This window comes from Enhydra lutris, unplaced genomic scaffold (assembly GCF_002288905.1).
Source record: "Enhydra lutris kenyoni isolate GAN:26980312 unplaced genomic scaffold, ASM228890v2 scaffoldscaffold42, whole genome shotgun sequence".
NCBI lineage: Eukaryota > Metazoa > Chordata > Mammalia > Carnivora > Mustelidae > Enhydra > Enhydra lutris.
In genome coordinates, this window is record NW_019154126.1 from 3,699,288 (window position 1) to 3,714,535 (window position 15,248).

At 44.8% G+C, this 15,248-nt stretch overlaps 1 protein-coding gene across 1 annotated transcript; it reads left to right on the forward strand.

Moving 5' to 3' along the window:
• The first annotated feature begins 11,783 nt into the window (after positions 1–11,783).
• LOC111155494 (SKI/DACH domain containing 1) lies at positions 11,784–14,766 on the forward strand. The gene has a single exon (XM_022515653.1). The coding sequence runs from the start codon at positions 11,889–11,891 to the stop codon at positions 14,610–14,612; it is 2,724 nt and encodes a 907-aa protein (XP_022371361.1). The 5' UTR covers positions 11,784–11,888; the 3' UTR covers positions 14,613–14,766.
• The last annotated feature ends 482 nt before the right edge of the window (positions 14,767–15,248 follow it).

Sequence of the window (15,248 nt, forward strand, 5' to 3'; positions counted from 1 at the left end):
TCTTGGACTTAAAAAGAGAAGAAGAAATTAAACTGAGTTGCTAAATACTATTTGCACCAAAGAAGACAACTTTTTAAGATTTAAATGTTTTCCTCTCTGAATGGAGCCACTGCTTAGCAAATCCAGAAACAAGCCCAAGAATATGTTAATTAACTGCATTGTGTCCCAGAAAGAATGAGGTTGACAAATTCATTTTTTTATTCCTTCAATTAATAAACTGTTTGCCTATCATATCTTAGATTTTTTAAATCTATAATATGTATATTTATCTCTCAAAATTGTACAGTAACAGTGCCAAGGTCCAACATGGCCCCATAGGGTGAATCCTATGAAGCTTAACATTCTTGGCAAATTAAACACACAAGCCTCCGATCACTTTTTGTCAGTCTTACTTTACTGTGGCGCTTAAGAGCCAGAATGTAGGCAATTTTTATATGGCAGCCCTTTACTCCAATTAAAAAAAAGCAGTGATCTTTGGTACAGGCACAAGTGGAAAATATAATGACATAATATTAAAGAAAGGTATTACGAAGACTGACCAGGAATGCTACTTATCCCTCTCCATCCCCACCCCCATTCATGCCCTTTTTTCCACCCATTTGTTGTTTTTCTCACAAGTATATCATGACTTGTAACACATTTTTTTAATTTTCAATGAAACCAAAAAATGTCTGAAATACTAAAATATGTAAAAAGATTCACCTTCTACAATCAACTACATAGCGGATAAACTTCTAAAGCTATTCTAAATATTCAAAGACTTATAAATAAAAAATGTAAATTGAATCCAAGTGGTTAGGGAGGGGGACTATGGGAGGATGAGTGTGGAAGGAATGAACAGATTGAGAATACCTCATTTTCTCTGTTCAAACCTTTCTATGGTCATACTTCAAACGATTTCTTACATAAGAATTTCTCCTTATACCTCCAAATAACTGAATGATTTCCATGAGGAAATGCAAGTTTTAGGAAGAAGATCCGCAAAATGAAAGTGTTCAAAAGCAAAAAACACCTCTATAGCATTTCAAATGCAAAATCACAATCACCACTACCTTTAACTGACTCTTAAGAGTTCTTTTCAAACAGATGCTATTTATGAACATCATCTGTTAACTTCTTTCTTGTAATTCAAAACTCTTGTCAAATGATGTTTTCATGATGACGTGTAAATACAATATTCCATTAGAGATCAATTCTAATTGGTTTTTAAAAATCCACCTTGGGAAACAGTGCTGCATCATACGCAGACCAGTAATGGGTATTTTAGAAGGAATTTCCGCAAAGTCTATTATAAATCTGAGTTAAAATTACCCTCTTGCGCTAGTAAGGTTTGGGCCAAAGGATTGAAATTATTTCTTCCTGAGTTTTCACGCACGATGACTTTGGTCTTGTCTTCAAGACTCGCGAGCACTTGTTGGAAATCTTCATTTTTTAGAACTGTGAAGTTTGCCAGAAATATTTTTTCCACTTGTCTCACAAAGGAAAACAGAGTTTCGTAGGTGGGTTGCAATTGTTTCCAAAACGTGGTTTAAAAGCAAATGACACGTTTTTCCCTTTTGAATTTCACTGTTATTTTGAAAACGCATCTCGGGTTAAGAAATGAAGCCTGTTTTTGTTAAGGGTAGCTCAGCCCCTGCTTTTAAATTTTACTTTGTATACAACAAAGAGCTGAATAATAACAGAGCGAAACATGCTTTTCCGAACTCCTTTGAATACCGACATTCACTTTCGTATCCATATGTTAAAGATATTTAAAATGATAAAATCTGCTCTAACTTTCCGGATCCAGAAAAAAAAAAAAATTGCCCACATTTGTCTCTATCTAGTTATCATTTTATAAACAGATCTGTGCTGCTCTCCCTCTTCTTTTAATGTGTGAGTTGCAGGCTCGCCCGGCTTCCTTCAATTTAGCTGCACATTGTAAAGCCTCCTTTCTACAGGGTCTTGAGTTGGAAACCCCTCGGTGGCCGAGTCTGATAATAAAACTTGCGGCGCCGACTCGACCCGGCCCGAGCGTTGGAGTTCGGGGAGGTGGGGGTAGGGGTCGAATTGGGCCGCAGGACCCCTCCCTCGCGAAGGACGCGCCCGGAGAACAGCGAACTGCAGCGAAAGGGCCGAACAATGGGGGCGGCCGGGCGAGAGGAGCCCGGCTCCCGCTTCCCTGGCGGCGCCGGCGGCGCGCCCGGCCCCCGCCCACCGCGGCCCTCCCCGCCCGCGTTTTCGCGCTCGCCTGGCCTGCCGCAGCGTTCCTCCCGAGCAGCGCAGCCCGCAGCCCGGCCCGGCGCCCGCCCTGCAGCCCAGCGCCCCACCGCCTCCGCGCGCCTCCTTCCCCTTCCCAGGCTGGCCCTCCTCCTCCTCCTCCACCTCCTCCAGACTACGACACCGCGGCGCTTCCTTCGGCGACTCCAGCTTTGGCTGCGGCCGCCTTCCCGCTATTTCGATGATATATATTTAAAATTTCCTCCTTTATTTCCAGAAGTGGTCGAAATGTCTCACTTACACCTGAACTTTAATATGCTATTTCCCTCCGGGAAATATTCCTCAGGAAATCCAAAATCTAAAAGGAAATACAGCAAATTCAATAAAACCCTTTAACTCTAAATGCATTTCGTATTTTTGTTCAATTTTAACGTATTTCTGTCGTCCAAACTGGCAAAAGAACTCTCCCCTCTCTTTTTATTTCCTCCTTTAAATATTGTTATTTTTAAACTCTCCATCAAATGCGTTTTGACGAGAGGGCAGAGAATATGTCCGGCAGCACGCAGCAAATCAGAGGTTTTATCTTCCGCCTCCTGGGACGGAAAAGAGTGGAACGTGGACGAGGGAGCTTCTAGGGAAGAAAAGCAACACAATTCGCTGGGGACGAAGCCGGGCCAGGCGGGAGGGGTGGGGGGGGAGAGGCCCAGCGGGGGAGTCCAGGGCCCTCAGGCTCCGAGCTGAGTAGCCGGCCAGGGGAAGAGTGGAGGTTTTAAATAGCGGGGGCCGGGAGGGCGGTGGGCCCGCGCATGACGGTACTTTATGAGAAAGGATAGGGCAGCGGATGAGATTACTTTGCTTTCTCAACACCCCCCCAAAAAAAAATAAAGTTAGAGGGAGGCGGAGAAAACAGCCATCCTTATTTCCTCCCCACGTTTCCGCGGAAGGACCCGGCTGCCGCGGGCAGGAAGAGGGCGCGGGACAGGCGGACCAATAGCAGTCAACAGGTCCAGGCCGCAGCAGGGCAACGGGGCCGGACCGCCCGGCCCCCCTCCCCTCGGGTCTCCTCCCCATCTTCCCCTTCCCTCCCCTCCCCCGCAGGCCCGGCCCGGCAGGGGAGGCCGGCTCTGCACTCCCCGCCCCACGCGGCCTCTCTGCGGCCGAGCGGCCGGTGCTCTCGGAGTGGAGGTGGGGGTGGAGGCGGGGGTGGGGGTGGGGGTGGGGCGGGGGTTCCCAGCCGGAGAATCCTCCCCCGGGGCTGGCGGCAGGGGTGGGGGGGAGACGAGGGGGGAGACGGGGGGGAGGGGATGGAAATCGGGGAATGGAGGATTAGGAAGGACTCGAGCTCGGCACGAGCGCGGCCCGCGCGAGGGATCCTGGGTAAAAAGTGTCCGCGCGGCACCGGGAGAGCGCGGAGAGGAGCCGGGGTCAGAGGTCAGGGCCCTGGAGCCCTGCGAGCAGAGCCCCCCACGTGAACGCAGCGAGCAGGAGGAACCTTTTTGTTTTCGACCGCGCCAGCATGCTCCCTTGTTGACCGAGCTGCTTTTCCCGAGCCGCTGGAGAGAGTAGCTCCATCCCGGATCTCCTAACCCCACCCCCCCTTCCACCACCAACACACTACCCAACTCTACCCTTCCTCTCAACTCACTTCCCAGCCCCCCGTACCGGGCTTGCAATAACGCAGTAAATTTGCTTTAACAACAAGTGGGGGTGGCTGCATTTACTCCTCCCTCTCTTCTCTCCTCCCCCTCCTCTTGCTGCGGCTCTTGACACTACTACAAACCAGGACTATAAACATAAACATGTGTCACTGTAACTGGGCAGGTAATATACGGATTTGGGGTGGGGTGGAGGGGGGCTTGGTCGCCGCTTGGGGGGCAGTAAAAAAATGTGTGTTTCACGTGCTCGACCGCTTTGGGGGTTCCCCCCACACACCAATCCATTTATATAATGCCGTCGGCACTCGGTCATTTACTCATTCAACCACAGAGACCCACAAAGGCAGACTTGCAGATAACCACCGTACCCCCAAAGCAAATACATTTAAATACGAATCTCTCGCCTTTCCGGGCCACCGCTGCCACTTCTATTAGCAAACAGTAGCGTCAATACTTGAATCCCCTTTCCTTTTTACAAATTCTTTTCCACATAGCAATAGAGAACATTTTTCGAGCAAAACAGTACACCACCCCCTTGCCATGGACAGTACCTAAAGATTTTGTACGCAGATCCTTTCAAAGAGCAAGAAAGGCTATTTAAATAACCGAGTTCGAAATCTGTAATGTAAAGGTTATTTCCTGGGCTTTGCCTTACATGCATTTAGCAACTTCTACTGTAAGTTACTGCGACTGGCGCTGTGGAGATTCGCCACAGCAAGCCTTTCTTATTATTATTTAGTCTATATTTACACTGCCGCTCAACTTTTTTTCTCATCCTTAGTTCAACAAGCCTAGCAACAACTACCTAAGGTAGCGTAAGGCGAATCCCCTCGCAAGCTAAAAAGCTTGGAACCGAGGAAGATACAGAAAATGTTCAGATGGAGAAGTGGTTCCCTTTGTTCTTTCATTGTTTCTCTACGAACTGGTGGATACAAGGACAAACACTTACCTTCTCTTCTTTTTGCTCCAAAAACCAGGCGTTCCCATCAGCCTTAAAATATACAATCCACCTTGAAAGTAACTACGAATGTCGGGAGAGTTTGTATTCCATTCTTTTTCGCTCTCTGCCCTCTTTTAGCGTAGGATTAAGTTGCCGAGCACGTTGCTGCAAGCTGTAGCCCCCCGCCTTAGTGAATCGGTCACGTTTAGGACCCTCTAGGTCCATCCTAATTCTGCCAGTAGAATTGAGGGTATTGGAGCTCTAAACTTTCAAAAGGAAAGGGGCCTGCAACTACCCAGAAAGCTTAAGGATACCCTGAAATTTTTTACCGCTGTATTTTTGTACCACATCACCAAATAGGATTTGCCAGGAAATATTAGATATTTCTTGGAGTAAAGTTTTTGTGGTTTTTTTTTTTTTTTTTTTTTTAGTTTATACTTAGCAACGTGCTACTTAGACAGATGGAGTTAAAAGGCAGATCTGTAAGGGCATTTACTGAACCAGTACGTTTTCCACGATGTTTGTTATGTCCTGTGTTTTTCAAAAACACAAACAAAACACACCACTGGAACTGAAAAAGGAAGGAAATAGAAGTTTGAATTATAATGTTGTGGAATGACATAAAGAGAGACGTTTATTTGAAATTTGTTACTGTCAAAATTGGCCTCAAAAGCGAAAAGTAAGCTTTTCAAAGTTGAAAGACTTTTCATTCTATGATTCCAAAATTTAAAAACAAAAACAAAAACAACTTTTCCGGTTAGGGGGTGATACTTGTCGGTGTTTAGTGCCCAGCCCAGTGGGCATTGCTGCCCAAACCTTGTTTAAATCTGATTATGATGTGATTTGTTGAAGTCATGAATATGAAATGATCCTTGTGTATCTATAAATGCGAACTTGGGATTTTTTGATCTCCCGCTTTTTTTGTGTGCGCCCAGTAGCTGCTGCAGTGGAAGACAGTGATTGGCTCCAGTGCTCCTAGAAGGATTTGGGCTGAAGCCAGGGGAACAGAACCAGAGGATTCCCTTTCCAGAGACCATCAGGCCCCACATGTCTTATGTTTCCCTTCTCCCCTCATGGGTGCTCAGACTTTCTGTCTGGCTTCAGCAGACTATAGGTAGGCCTCAACACTCGGTATCATCACTTCAGTTTCTATACATTTGACCCTTGCGGAAAATAAACAAAAATTTGGGCCCCACAAATACATTGGAGGTCTTGATATTTGTGTATTATTTAATATATCAACGTTGAACTCTACTTTCTCAGGTTTTTTGTTTTTTTTTTTTTCTACATTCAGGATCAATTGTGAGAAGCCCTAGTGTCTCATAGGAAAATATTGCAACAAAACAAGATAATTGGGGGGAAAGGCTGTTGCAGTAGGAAAAGTGGCTTTTCGTTGATAGCGTTTAATTGGAATTAAAAGATTCTTTAGCTGTAAACATTCTTTATTTATTCAGCACACATAAGCAGGCATTGTTTTATCACCATCATAATTATGGTGTCCTTTAAACTGGCTGATAGCAGGAAAGATAAGAGAATGTGCCTGTAGATTCAGATCAGTTTTCGCTCCTCTCTTTCTTTCCCTTCCTCCCTCCCTCCTGTCTCTCTATACACTTCCCCCCACCCCCATTCCTTCCTTGGTCACTAGGGTCCCCCACAGCCCTTGAGATGAGGAGAGCAGGAAGATTGTGGCCTAACCATTTCTTACATCATAAAAGAGATTTGTACCACACTCTAATTTAATGCAATGTATAACCTTCTTTTCTCCTGTGTTTACAACTGCTTTTTAGCTTGCAATATATGTTATCTAAAGAGTTGTCTATTGCTCACCTGTATAAAATCTTGTCCACTAGGTTTTGTTGCTTTACCTTTGTCTGATTTAGAAAGTACACTCTTAGGGCTTTTTCAGAACAAAGCCTCACAAAAACCCCTTTACCTCCAAGGATTTGCAAATTTATAAAGCCTGCATTGAATTCAAGATGGGTCAGGGGGCAAAAAAAGGGTAGAAGGTCACTGCATTTTGATTATGGGTCAGTAGACAACATGGCATATACTCTGTGTCCCAAACTTCTGTTAAAAACAGGATTTTAAAATGCCTCAGAACAGAAGGATGGGCCCTTTTGGAGAGTTGCCTTGATTTGTTTGGATGAGACAAAAAGAAAAAAATTAAACAAAATATACTAAGTTGTAATTTAAGCTGTTCCTTAATTTAGCATTCCCTCCTCCATTCTCATTTCCCCTCCCAAAAAGCAGAGAACATGTGAAATTAGATAAATTTAGGTGAGGAACTGTTGATTATCACAAGATTTTATTGTCCTATATCCTAAATTAATTCAGCCGTGTGAGACTTTATATTATTATTTTAGATTGTGTTATAGGTAAGTGTTATAATTACTTTTGGCTAACAGTACAAGGGGCTTCTTTTATTCTTCTAACCAGTATACTTACATTGTTGAGGCCTTTGTGATGTCCCTTAGTCTTTTCTCTCTGAATTCTCTTTGAACAAAATGTGCCCAGCAATCAGTAAAACAAATGTATATGGTGAAGAGTTAGGTGGTGGTGATGGTGATGTGGGGAGATGATCCTCATTTAAATTATATGTGTATGGGTGAACGCTTGGAAGGAAAAGGATTATTTTAATGCTCTTCAATACTTTAATTATATGACAGTTGTAGTGTAGAAATGCAAAAGTACTCTTAGGTTTTCCTTCAGGTTTTCAAAAGAACTTTCCCCATTAATAAACTACTCCTGCAAATTGCTACTGCATTTCCCAGCTAACCATTTAAAAGACTGTAAATGCCGTGTGCATTACTTTGCTCCAGAGGAAAGAGGTCAGACTGAATTGCAATGGTATTTAAACATAAAATACAGTGAAAATAAATCAAAATAGAACATCCAAAGATAAATTTAGCACATTGATACAGGATAAGTAAAGACAAATATGTTCATACCTTCATAGCCCATCACTTTAAAAACTGAAAGTACTGATTTTTTTACAACAAATACAGAAGTAAGTGGACATTAAGAATATACTTCTATCTGTATTTGCCACAGTGGATTTTCCTATAGCAAGCAGCTTTGTTTCCGAAGCTAAAATACTTCTTATGATAGTGAGTAGATTGTGCATTCCTCACTGAGTAAATAATTACATGCAATTAACAAACTCAATGCTTATCATATATATGCCTAAATTCTCAATAAGTAATCCTCTATACTCTCAGAGACAGATATACACATAAATGTTAATTTGGGCATATCTGCCCACATATGTATACACATTTGAGAAACAAAGAAGTTGATATATCTTGTCTTAAAAAAGAATTTGAATACAGTCCATCATCTGAATTGGGTTCATCTTTGATTGTTGAGGCAGCTGACATGGTCAACAAATTTATCAAAGAAACCCCCTGGCTTTTGAAGAATAGTACTTTATACATCTGGATCTGCACATCCAGGCAAAGTAAGTAAATTATTGCATAACTTTAAGCATAATTGATAACAGACACCTTTAATTTTTCATCCCCATTCTTTTGGCCAGCTTTCACATTAATAATCTAAGCCATAAATGTTGGTAGCTATTGATCGAAATCCCCTGTGTGCATGCAAATCCATCTTAAAGTCCCCTGCCTTTCATGTGTGAGCGCTCAGGGGCCTCTGCTAGATCTTTTTATCGGGATCGACCCCCAATGTGCCTGGAGAAGACCCCGGATATGCAACGTGTGCTGATGGCCACAAGAAAGCTGTCTGTCACATTCTGTGTGTGTGTATGTGTGTGTATGTGTGTGCATGCGTGCGAATGCGCTCACTCACGCCTTTACACATACACACACACACACAATAATGGGGAAGTTAAAGGAACAAAAGAATGTATTAGACAAGAAGAAAGATATGTAATAAGAGTATTAAAAATGTGTAAGTGTAAAGGTGTCTGAGTGTACATGTAAAGATACTTGCATAAATTGTATATATAGACATATTTCCCAAGTCCTCTGGTCTTTATTTTTCTCTATTTGACCCAATAGATAGGACCTTCAGTTTTTTTTAAAAAATACATAATATTCTACTGGTTTTAAGAACCACCTATGTTTCCAGTATTTTAAAGGTGGAAAGAGAGGAAGGAAGAGCAAAAAAGGGTAATTTTGAAAAGGTTACTAAATCATGTTGCCATGTGGAGGAGTAGGAGTGTGTGTGTGTGTGTGTGTGTGTGTGTGTGTGTGTAAATATAAGTAGGAATGAAAAAAAAAAAGAACTAACTGGCAAAAAAAAAAAAAAAAAAAAGAAAGAAAGAAAGAAAGAAAAGAAGAAGAAGGAAAAAAAAGGACATTCTAGCCAACCTTTTGTAATGTCTTCTCAAAGGCTTTTTCTGAGTTTACTGTTTCTTGGCTGTTGGACTCTTTGGTCGAAATCTCAAAGCTGGAGGAGGGGAATTGGACGGGGGTGGGGTGGGAGGAAGAGAGCTTCAGTATATAAGTGCATCAGGAGGAATTTTAAAACGACATTATTGTCGCTGGCAGTGAAAGACTCTGGTCATTCTACTTTAAAAAACAAACAGCAGCATCTGCTTTTTCTGGAAACTTTGCTTTCTGCTTAAACCTTTTGCATTTTGCCTCCTGTGAAAGTGAAAGAGAAAAAGACGCGGTGTGATAGATCCAGATGCAAAAGAAAGGCAACTCGGTGGATGGTATTAGCTGTGACGAGGCATTGTTCATTGCTGCCTCTCGGTTACGTTTAAAGCCTGAAATATCACGAGATCCATTCAATGATCCTTCTCTCATTCAAGGGACAAAAATGTAATTTGCTGTAGCTCTGATTTCTTGGATGGAAATGCTAGCCTTAGATTTCAAAGGCAAGAACGAGACATCGTGGTTTGTACACACATTGATTAAGTTGAAGAGCGGCGATTACATCTGTGCTGAGTGCAACAGTAGTCCAGGGCTGACTTTTCAAATCCCAACCTCTGAGTTACAGACTCTCTTAAATAGACTTCCTTAATTTCCGGATGCACTTCTTGAAATTCCCAATTCTCTTCAAAATTCCTGGGAAATTACTAGGGAGATGAGGATGGGGGTGGGGAACTATGGCTGAGATTTCATGCAAACTACCTTTTTGTATGTCTGATTCCTCTGTTTTTATCTTTTTTTTTCTTCTTTTGAGACATACCTGCTTGTGCTAGCCAGACCAGAGCAGGGGAAACTGGAACTTTTGAATGGGAAGGAAGAAATTATTGTACAATTCTTTTCTTGCAGGCTCAGAAATATCCGTTTATTCTTTTAACCACACGGATGTGTCTATTTTTGGAGGAACAAGGAAATATATAAATGCCTGGGTTGCATTTATGCTGTAGTTGCAAACACCGAACTGTTAAGAAGATTTTGCCAAATTTTGCAAAGGAGCCAACAAGCCACCTTGGGATCCTGGTAATGCAGCTGGGAAGACCATTGCTCTCATTTGGCAATATTTTGGATATCCTTGGAAATGACACCAAAATATGCTTTAACTTGACTAAGAAGAGGTTAAACAACATTGATATTCATCCAAAGTGATTTTTTTCTAAAGCAGATGCTTGGCTTTCATGGAAAAAATGAGAGTTGTGGAAGATTCATTTAAACTACCAACCGAAAGCATCATAGACCACTGAAATAGTCTGCGTCGTAGATCAGCACTTTCTTTTCATCGTTATTACGTAAAACCTCTGGAAGCACCTTGGGCGTTTTACATTTTCTTTTCTTTGCTGCAGAAACAATCTGCTCCCTGGAATTCTGACCTGTCGTGAACAGGACCCTGGCAAAGACTGTGCTGGGGACTCTAGGACGATCCCGCCTCCAATCCAGCCTGGTTAATTGTGAAAAGTGTACACATTTCTGGCTTATCTATGCTTTGTTATGGGTCTGACGTGAAACTACCTCCTCCCCACCCCACCCCCCAGCAGAGAACCAAAATCCAGTTGAATTGTTACAGTGTTTCGGAGCTGGAGCCTTGAACTGCTTCCTTGGTCAAATAACTTTGTTTCTGGTCGTAAAAGGCATTTCAGGGGGAAAAAAAAAAAAAAAGGAAAATCGAGAGAAATCCAAAACGTAAGTCTACTGGGGTGGTTCACTGCGCGGGTTTAACTTTGGAGCTCCCAGCCGGTCTCCTTCTCCACTCCCATAAGGGAAATACCAGGCTATTCTGCACATTTTCGCTTAAGCTCCATTTTCCAAAGGAAAAGGGGGTGGGGTATGTCTATTTCGGCTTGATAATATTTTTAAAATGCTTTTCTTTGAAATGATAATAGCTGCAGCGGTAAAATGCAAATAAAGAAAAAATAGGCAATATTCCTTTAAAGGCGAGTATACTGGGATTTTTTTTTTTTTTTTTTTTTTTTTTTTTTAAGCGTACACACACTGGTTCAGATGAAGTCTGTGAGTCAGGCTGTTTCTGAGCTCCGATAGTTTAATGGAAAGATTTATATACCGACTGTATTATTTACTTTGGGAGGGGAGGTGGCAGTATAAGGGTATGCTAATTAGTGGGAGATTTTGGGGGGAAGGGGTGGAATATCAATTTTTATTGCATCACCTGTCAGGAGTGTCCAATCAGCGCTGGCTTTAGGGGAATTAATTGATGAAGGTGTCTCCGGACGAGCTCACTTCACTCTGTCATTTTATTTGTAGCTAAAGCAGCGGCGGGAATAGCAGCTGCATTTCTTTTCTCTTTCTCCCTTCACATTCCATTATCATAGTGCTCCAATGGAGAAGGAAGGAATAGAGGGGCCCAGGTACTGATCTGCATCGGGGACTTAGACCAATACACTGGCAGATCAGAAACCGGATGGTTTTTTCCCTCTTTTTAAAAAAATACGAAAACCAAAAAAAAAAGCAAGAATCAAGTCAGTGTAATTTCATGTTTTGTTTTGTTTTGTTTTTGTTTTTGTTTTTTCCAATAATTTTGCCTAGAGTTTGGCACTCCCTTCGCCGGGAATAACAGTCTTTGTTATTTTATTAGCAGGATGCCTTGAGACACACGCAGCATCTGGTGGAGGATTAACATACATACATGTGTATGTATGCGTCACGTATATATTTACTGCAAATGGTGGGGATCATTTAGTGCCCGAGATGGGAGACCTGAAGTCAGGTTTTGAAGAGGTGGATGGCGTGAGGCTCGGCTACCTCATCATTAAAGGAAAGCAAATGTTTGCCCTCTCCCAAGTCTTCACGGATCTGCTGAAAAACATCCCGAGGACGACCGTGCACAAGCGCATGGATCATTTGAAAGTGAAAAAGCACCACTGCGATCTGGAGGAGTTGCGGAAACTCAAGGCAATCAACAGCATCGCCTTCCACGCCGCCAAATGCACGCTCATCTCTCGGGAAGACGTGGAAGCGCTCTACACCTCCTGCAAAACCGAGCGCGTCCTCAAGACCAAGCGCAGGAGGGTCGGCCGGGCCCTGGCCACAAAGGCGCCGCCACCAGAGCGCGCCGCCGCCGCCGCCAGCCCCCGCCCGGGTTTTTGGAAGGACAAGCACCAACTTTGGCGGGGCCTGAGCGGAGCCGCGCGGCCCCTGCCAATCAGCGCGCAGTCCCCGCGCCCTGGCGCCGCCGCCGCGCGCCCCGCCGCCCATCTACCTCAGATTTTTAGCAAATACCCGGGCTCACACTATCCGGAAATCGTGCGTTCGCCTTGCAAACCCCCTCTAAACTATGAAACTGCCCCGCTCCAGGGAAACTACGTTGCTTTCCACTCGGACCCTGCTTATTTTCGGAGCCTGCTGTGCAGCAAGCACCCGGCTGCCGCCGCCGCCGCCGCCGCCGCTGCCGCCGCCGCCGCCGCCGCCGCCGCCTACTACCAGGCGTCGGCCGCCGGGCCCGAGCCCAAGGCGGCGGCGGGCGCGGGCGGCCCGGTGAGCCTGACCTACCGGTGCAAGCGCAAGCGCGGGGGCGCCAAGGACTGCCTGCTTGCGCCCCACGCTGGCGCCCGCCGCCTACTCCTGCTGCCCAGGTCCTACAAAGCCAAGGCGGCGGCGGCGGCGGCGGCAGCGGCGGCGGCGGCGGCCGCCGGGGCCACTTGCCTGGAGAGGTTTCATCTGGTTAACGGCTTCTGCACGCCTCCCCACCACCACCACCACCACCACCACCATCACCACCACCACCACCACCACCGGGCCCAGCAGCCGCCGCCGAACCACCACCCCCCACATCACCACCGGCCTCAGCCCCATCTCGGCAGCTTTCCCGAGAGCTGTAGCAGCGACTCGGAGTCCAGCTCCTACTCGGACCATGCAGCCAACGACTCAGATTTTGGCTCCAGTTTGTCCAGCTCCAGCAACTCGGTGTCCTCGGAGGAGGAGGAGGGAGAAGAGGAAGAGGAGGAGGAAGAGGAGGAGGAAGAGGAGGAGGAGGGGGGCAGTGGGGCCTCGGATTCCAGCGAAGTCAGCTCGGAGGAGGAGGACTCGTCCACGGAGTCGGACTCCAGCTCCGGCTCCAGCCAAGTGTCCGTGCAGAGTATCCGTTTCAGACGCACCAGCTTCTGCAAGCCTCCCAGCGTGCAGGCGCAGGCCAACTTCTTGTACCATCTGGCCTCCGCCGCCGCTGCAACCAAACCCGCTGCTTTCGAGGATGCCGGCAGACTTCCCGACCTCAAGAGTAGTGTCAAAGCGGAGTCGCCGGAGGAGTGGAATCTGCAGAGCTGGGCCCCCAAAGCGTCTCCGGTGTACTGCCCCGCCAGCCTGGGGAGTTGTTTCACAGAGATAAGGAACGATAGGGTATCTGAGATTACATTCCCACACTCTGAAATTTCCAGTACTGTAAAGAGAACTGACCTGACAATTAACTGCCTGGCGGAGGGGGCCTCTTCACCTAGCCCAAAGACAAACAATACATTTCCACAACAAAGAATACTCCGAGAGGCGAGGAAATGCCTACAAGCAAGTCCTACTACACACTGTGCAGATAACAACACAATAGCTGCTAGGTTCTTAAATAATGATTCTTCGCGAGCAGCGGCAAATTCAGAAAAAGATTCCAAAATCCCTCATTGTGCTGAATTTGCTACGGATTTGTCCTCTTCACACACTGATTCTGAGGTGGACGCAGCAGCAGCAACTAAAACTGAGACTCCCTGCACTAACACAGGAGACAAGACCTTGCCATTTCTGCACAATATTAAAATCAAAGTAGAAGACAGTAGTGCTAATGAAGACTATGAACCTGACCTTATTACAAATAAGCTTAAGTGCGAGTGCAATGATACAAAGGGTGAGTTTTACAGTGTGACTGAAAGTAAGGAGGAGGACGCCTTGTTCACCACAGCCAAGGAAGAAGGTTTTGCATGCCCTGAAAAAGAAACTCCTTCCTTAAACCCACTGGCTCAGAGTCAGGGCCTTTCATGCACTTTAGGTTCTCCAAAACCTGAGGATGGGGAATATAAATTTGGTGCCAGGGTGAGAAAAAATTACCGGACACTAGTACTGGGAAAGCGACCTGTACTTCAGACACCTCCAGTCAAACCAAATTTGAAATCAGCTAGAAGTCCTCGTCCTACAGGTAAAACTGAGACACATGAAGGAACACTGGATGATTTTACAGTTATAAACAGACGCAAAAAGGTAGCCAGCAATGTAGCATCAGCAGTGAAAAGGCCATTTAATTTCATGGCAAATTTTCCTTGTCCACCATCACTCATTATTGGGAAGGATGGGGATTTGTGGCCGGCGTATTCCTTAAACACTACTAAGGATTCCCAACCTCCTCACAAGGCCCATCCTATATGGAAATGGCAGCTGGGCGGTTCTGCAATACCTCTTCCACCTAGTCACAAATTCAGGAAATTTAATTCATAAAAGTGTTTTGGAAGATATTTTCTTGAACCCTATTACCTTCCTTTTGTTGTAAACTGCACAGGATGGTTTGTACAAGTCCATTAATGTGTTACACCCCTTTTGGAGCCCTGGTTTATCGCATTTTGAAGACAGAAATCGGATTACTTTTTTCCCATTGCGGGGTTTTTTTTTTTTTTTTTTTTTTTTTGGGGTGTGGGGGGGGGGGGGTGGGAGAAGGGTTGGTTTACATTCCACAGACTACTTCAGGCTAAAGACTCAAGTAAAACTCAGTTATTAAGGTAGAGCTGGAACACTTTACTGTTTCAATGCTAATAATGCACCCGGTACCTCAATTCAACTGCTACAAATAAATGTCAAAAGGTTGAATAATAAATATTACAATGAGCCATTAAGTTTATGCACTAGATTTCAGACCTGAAAGTGTAACTGTTAATTCAGTGAAAGTTTGTTAGGTTACATGGTTACACAGTGAGGTAGAAAGAAGTTTCTATGAGCCCAAAATGTTCTTTTCTGGAGCTCTTGTTTGTGGGGTATCTTTTCCTCCCCTCATTCCTTCTCCAAGAGTAGTTGCACTTAATTTCCTTCCTTCCTTCCTTCCTTCCTTCCTTCCTTCCTTCCTTCCTTCCTTCCTTCCTT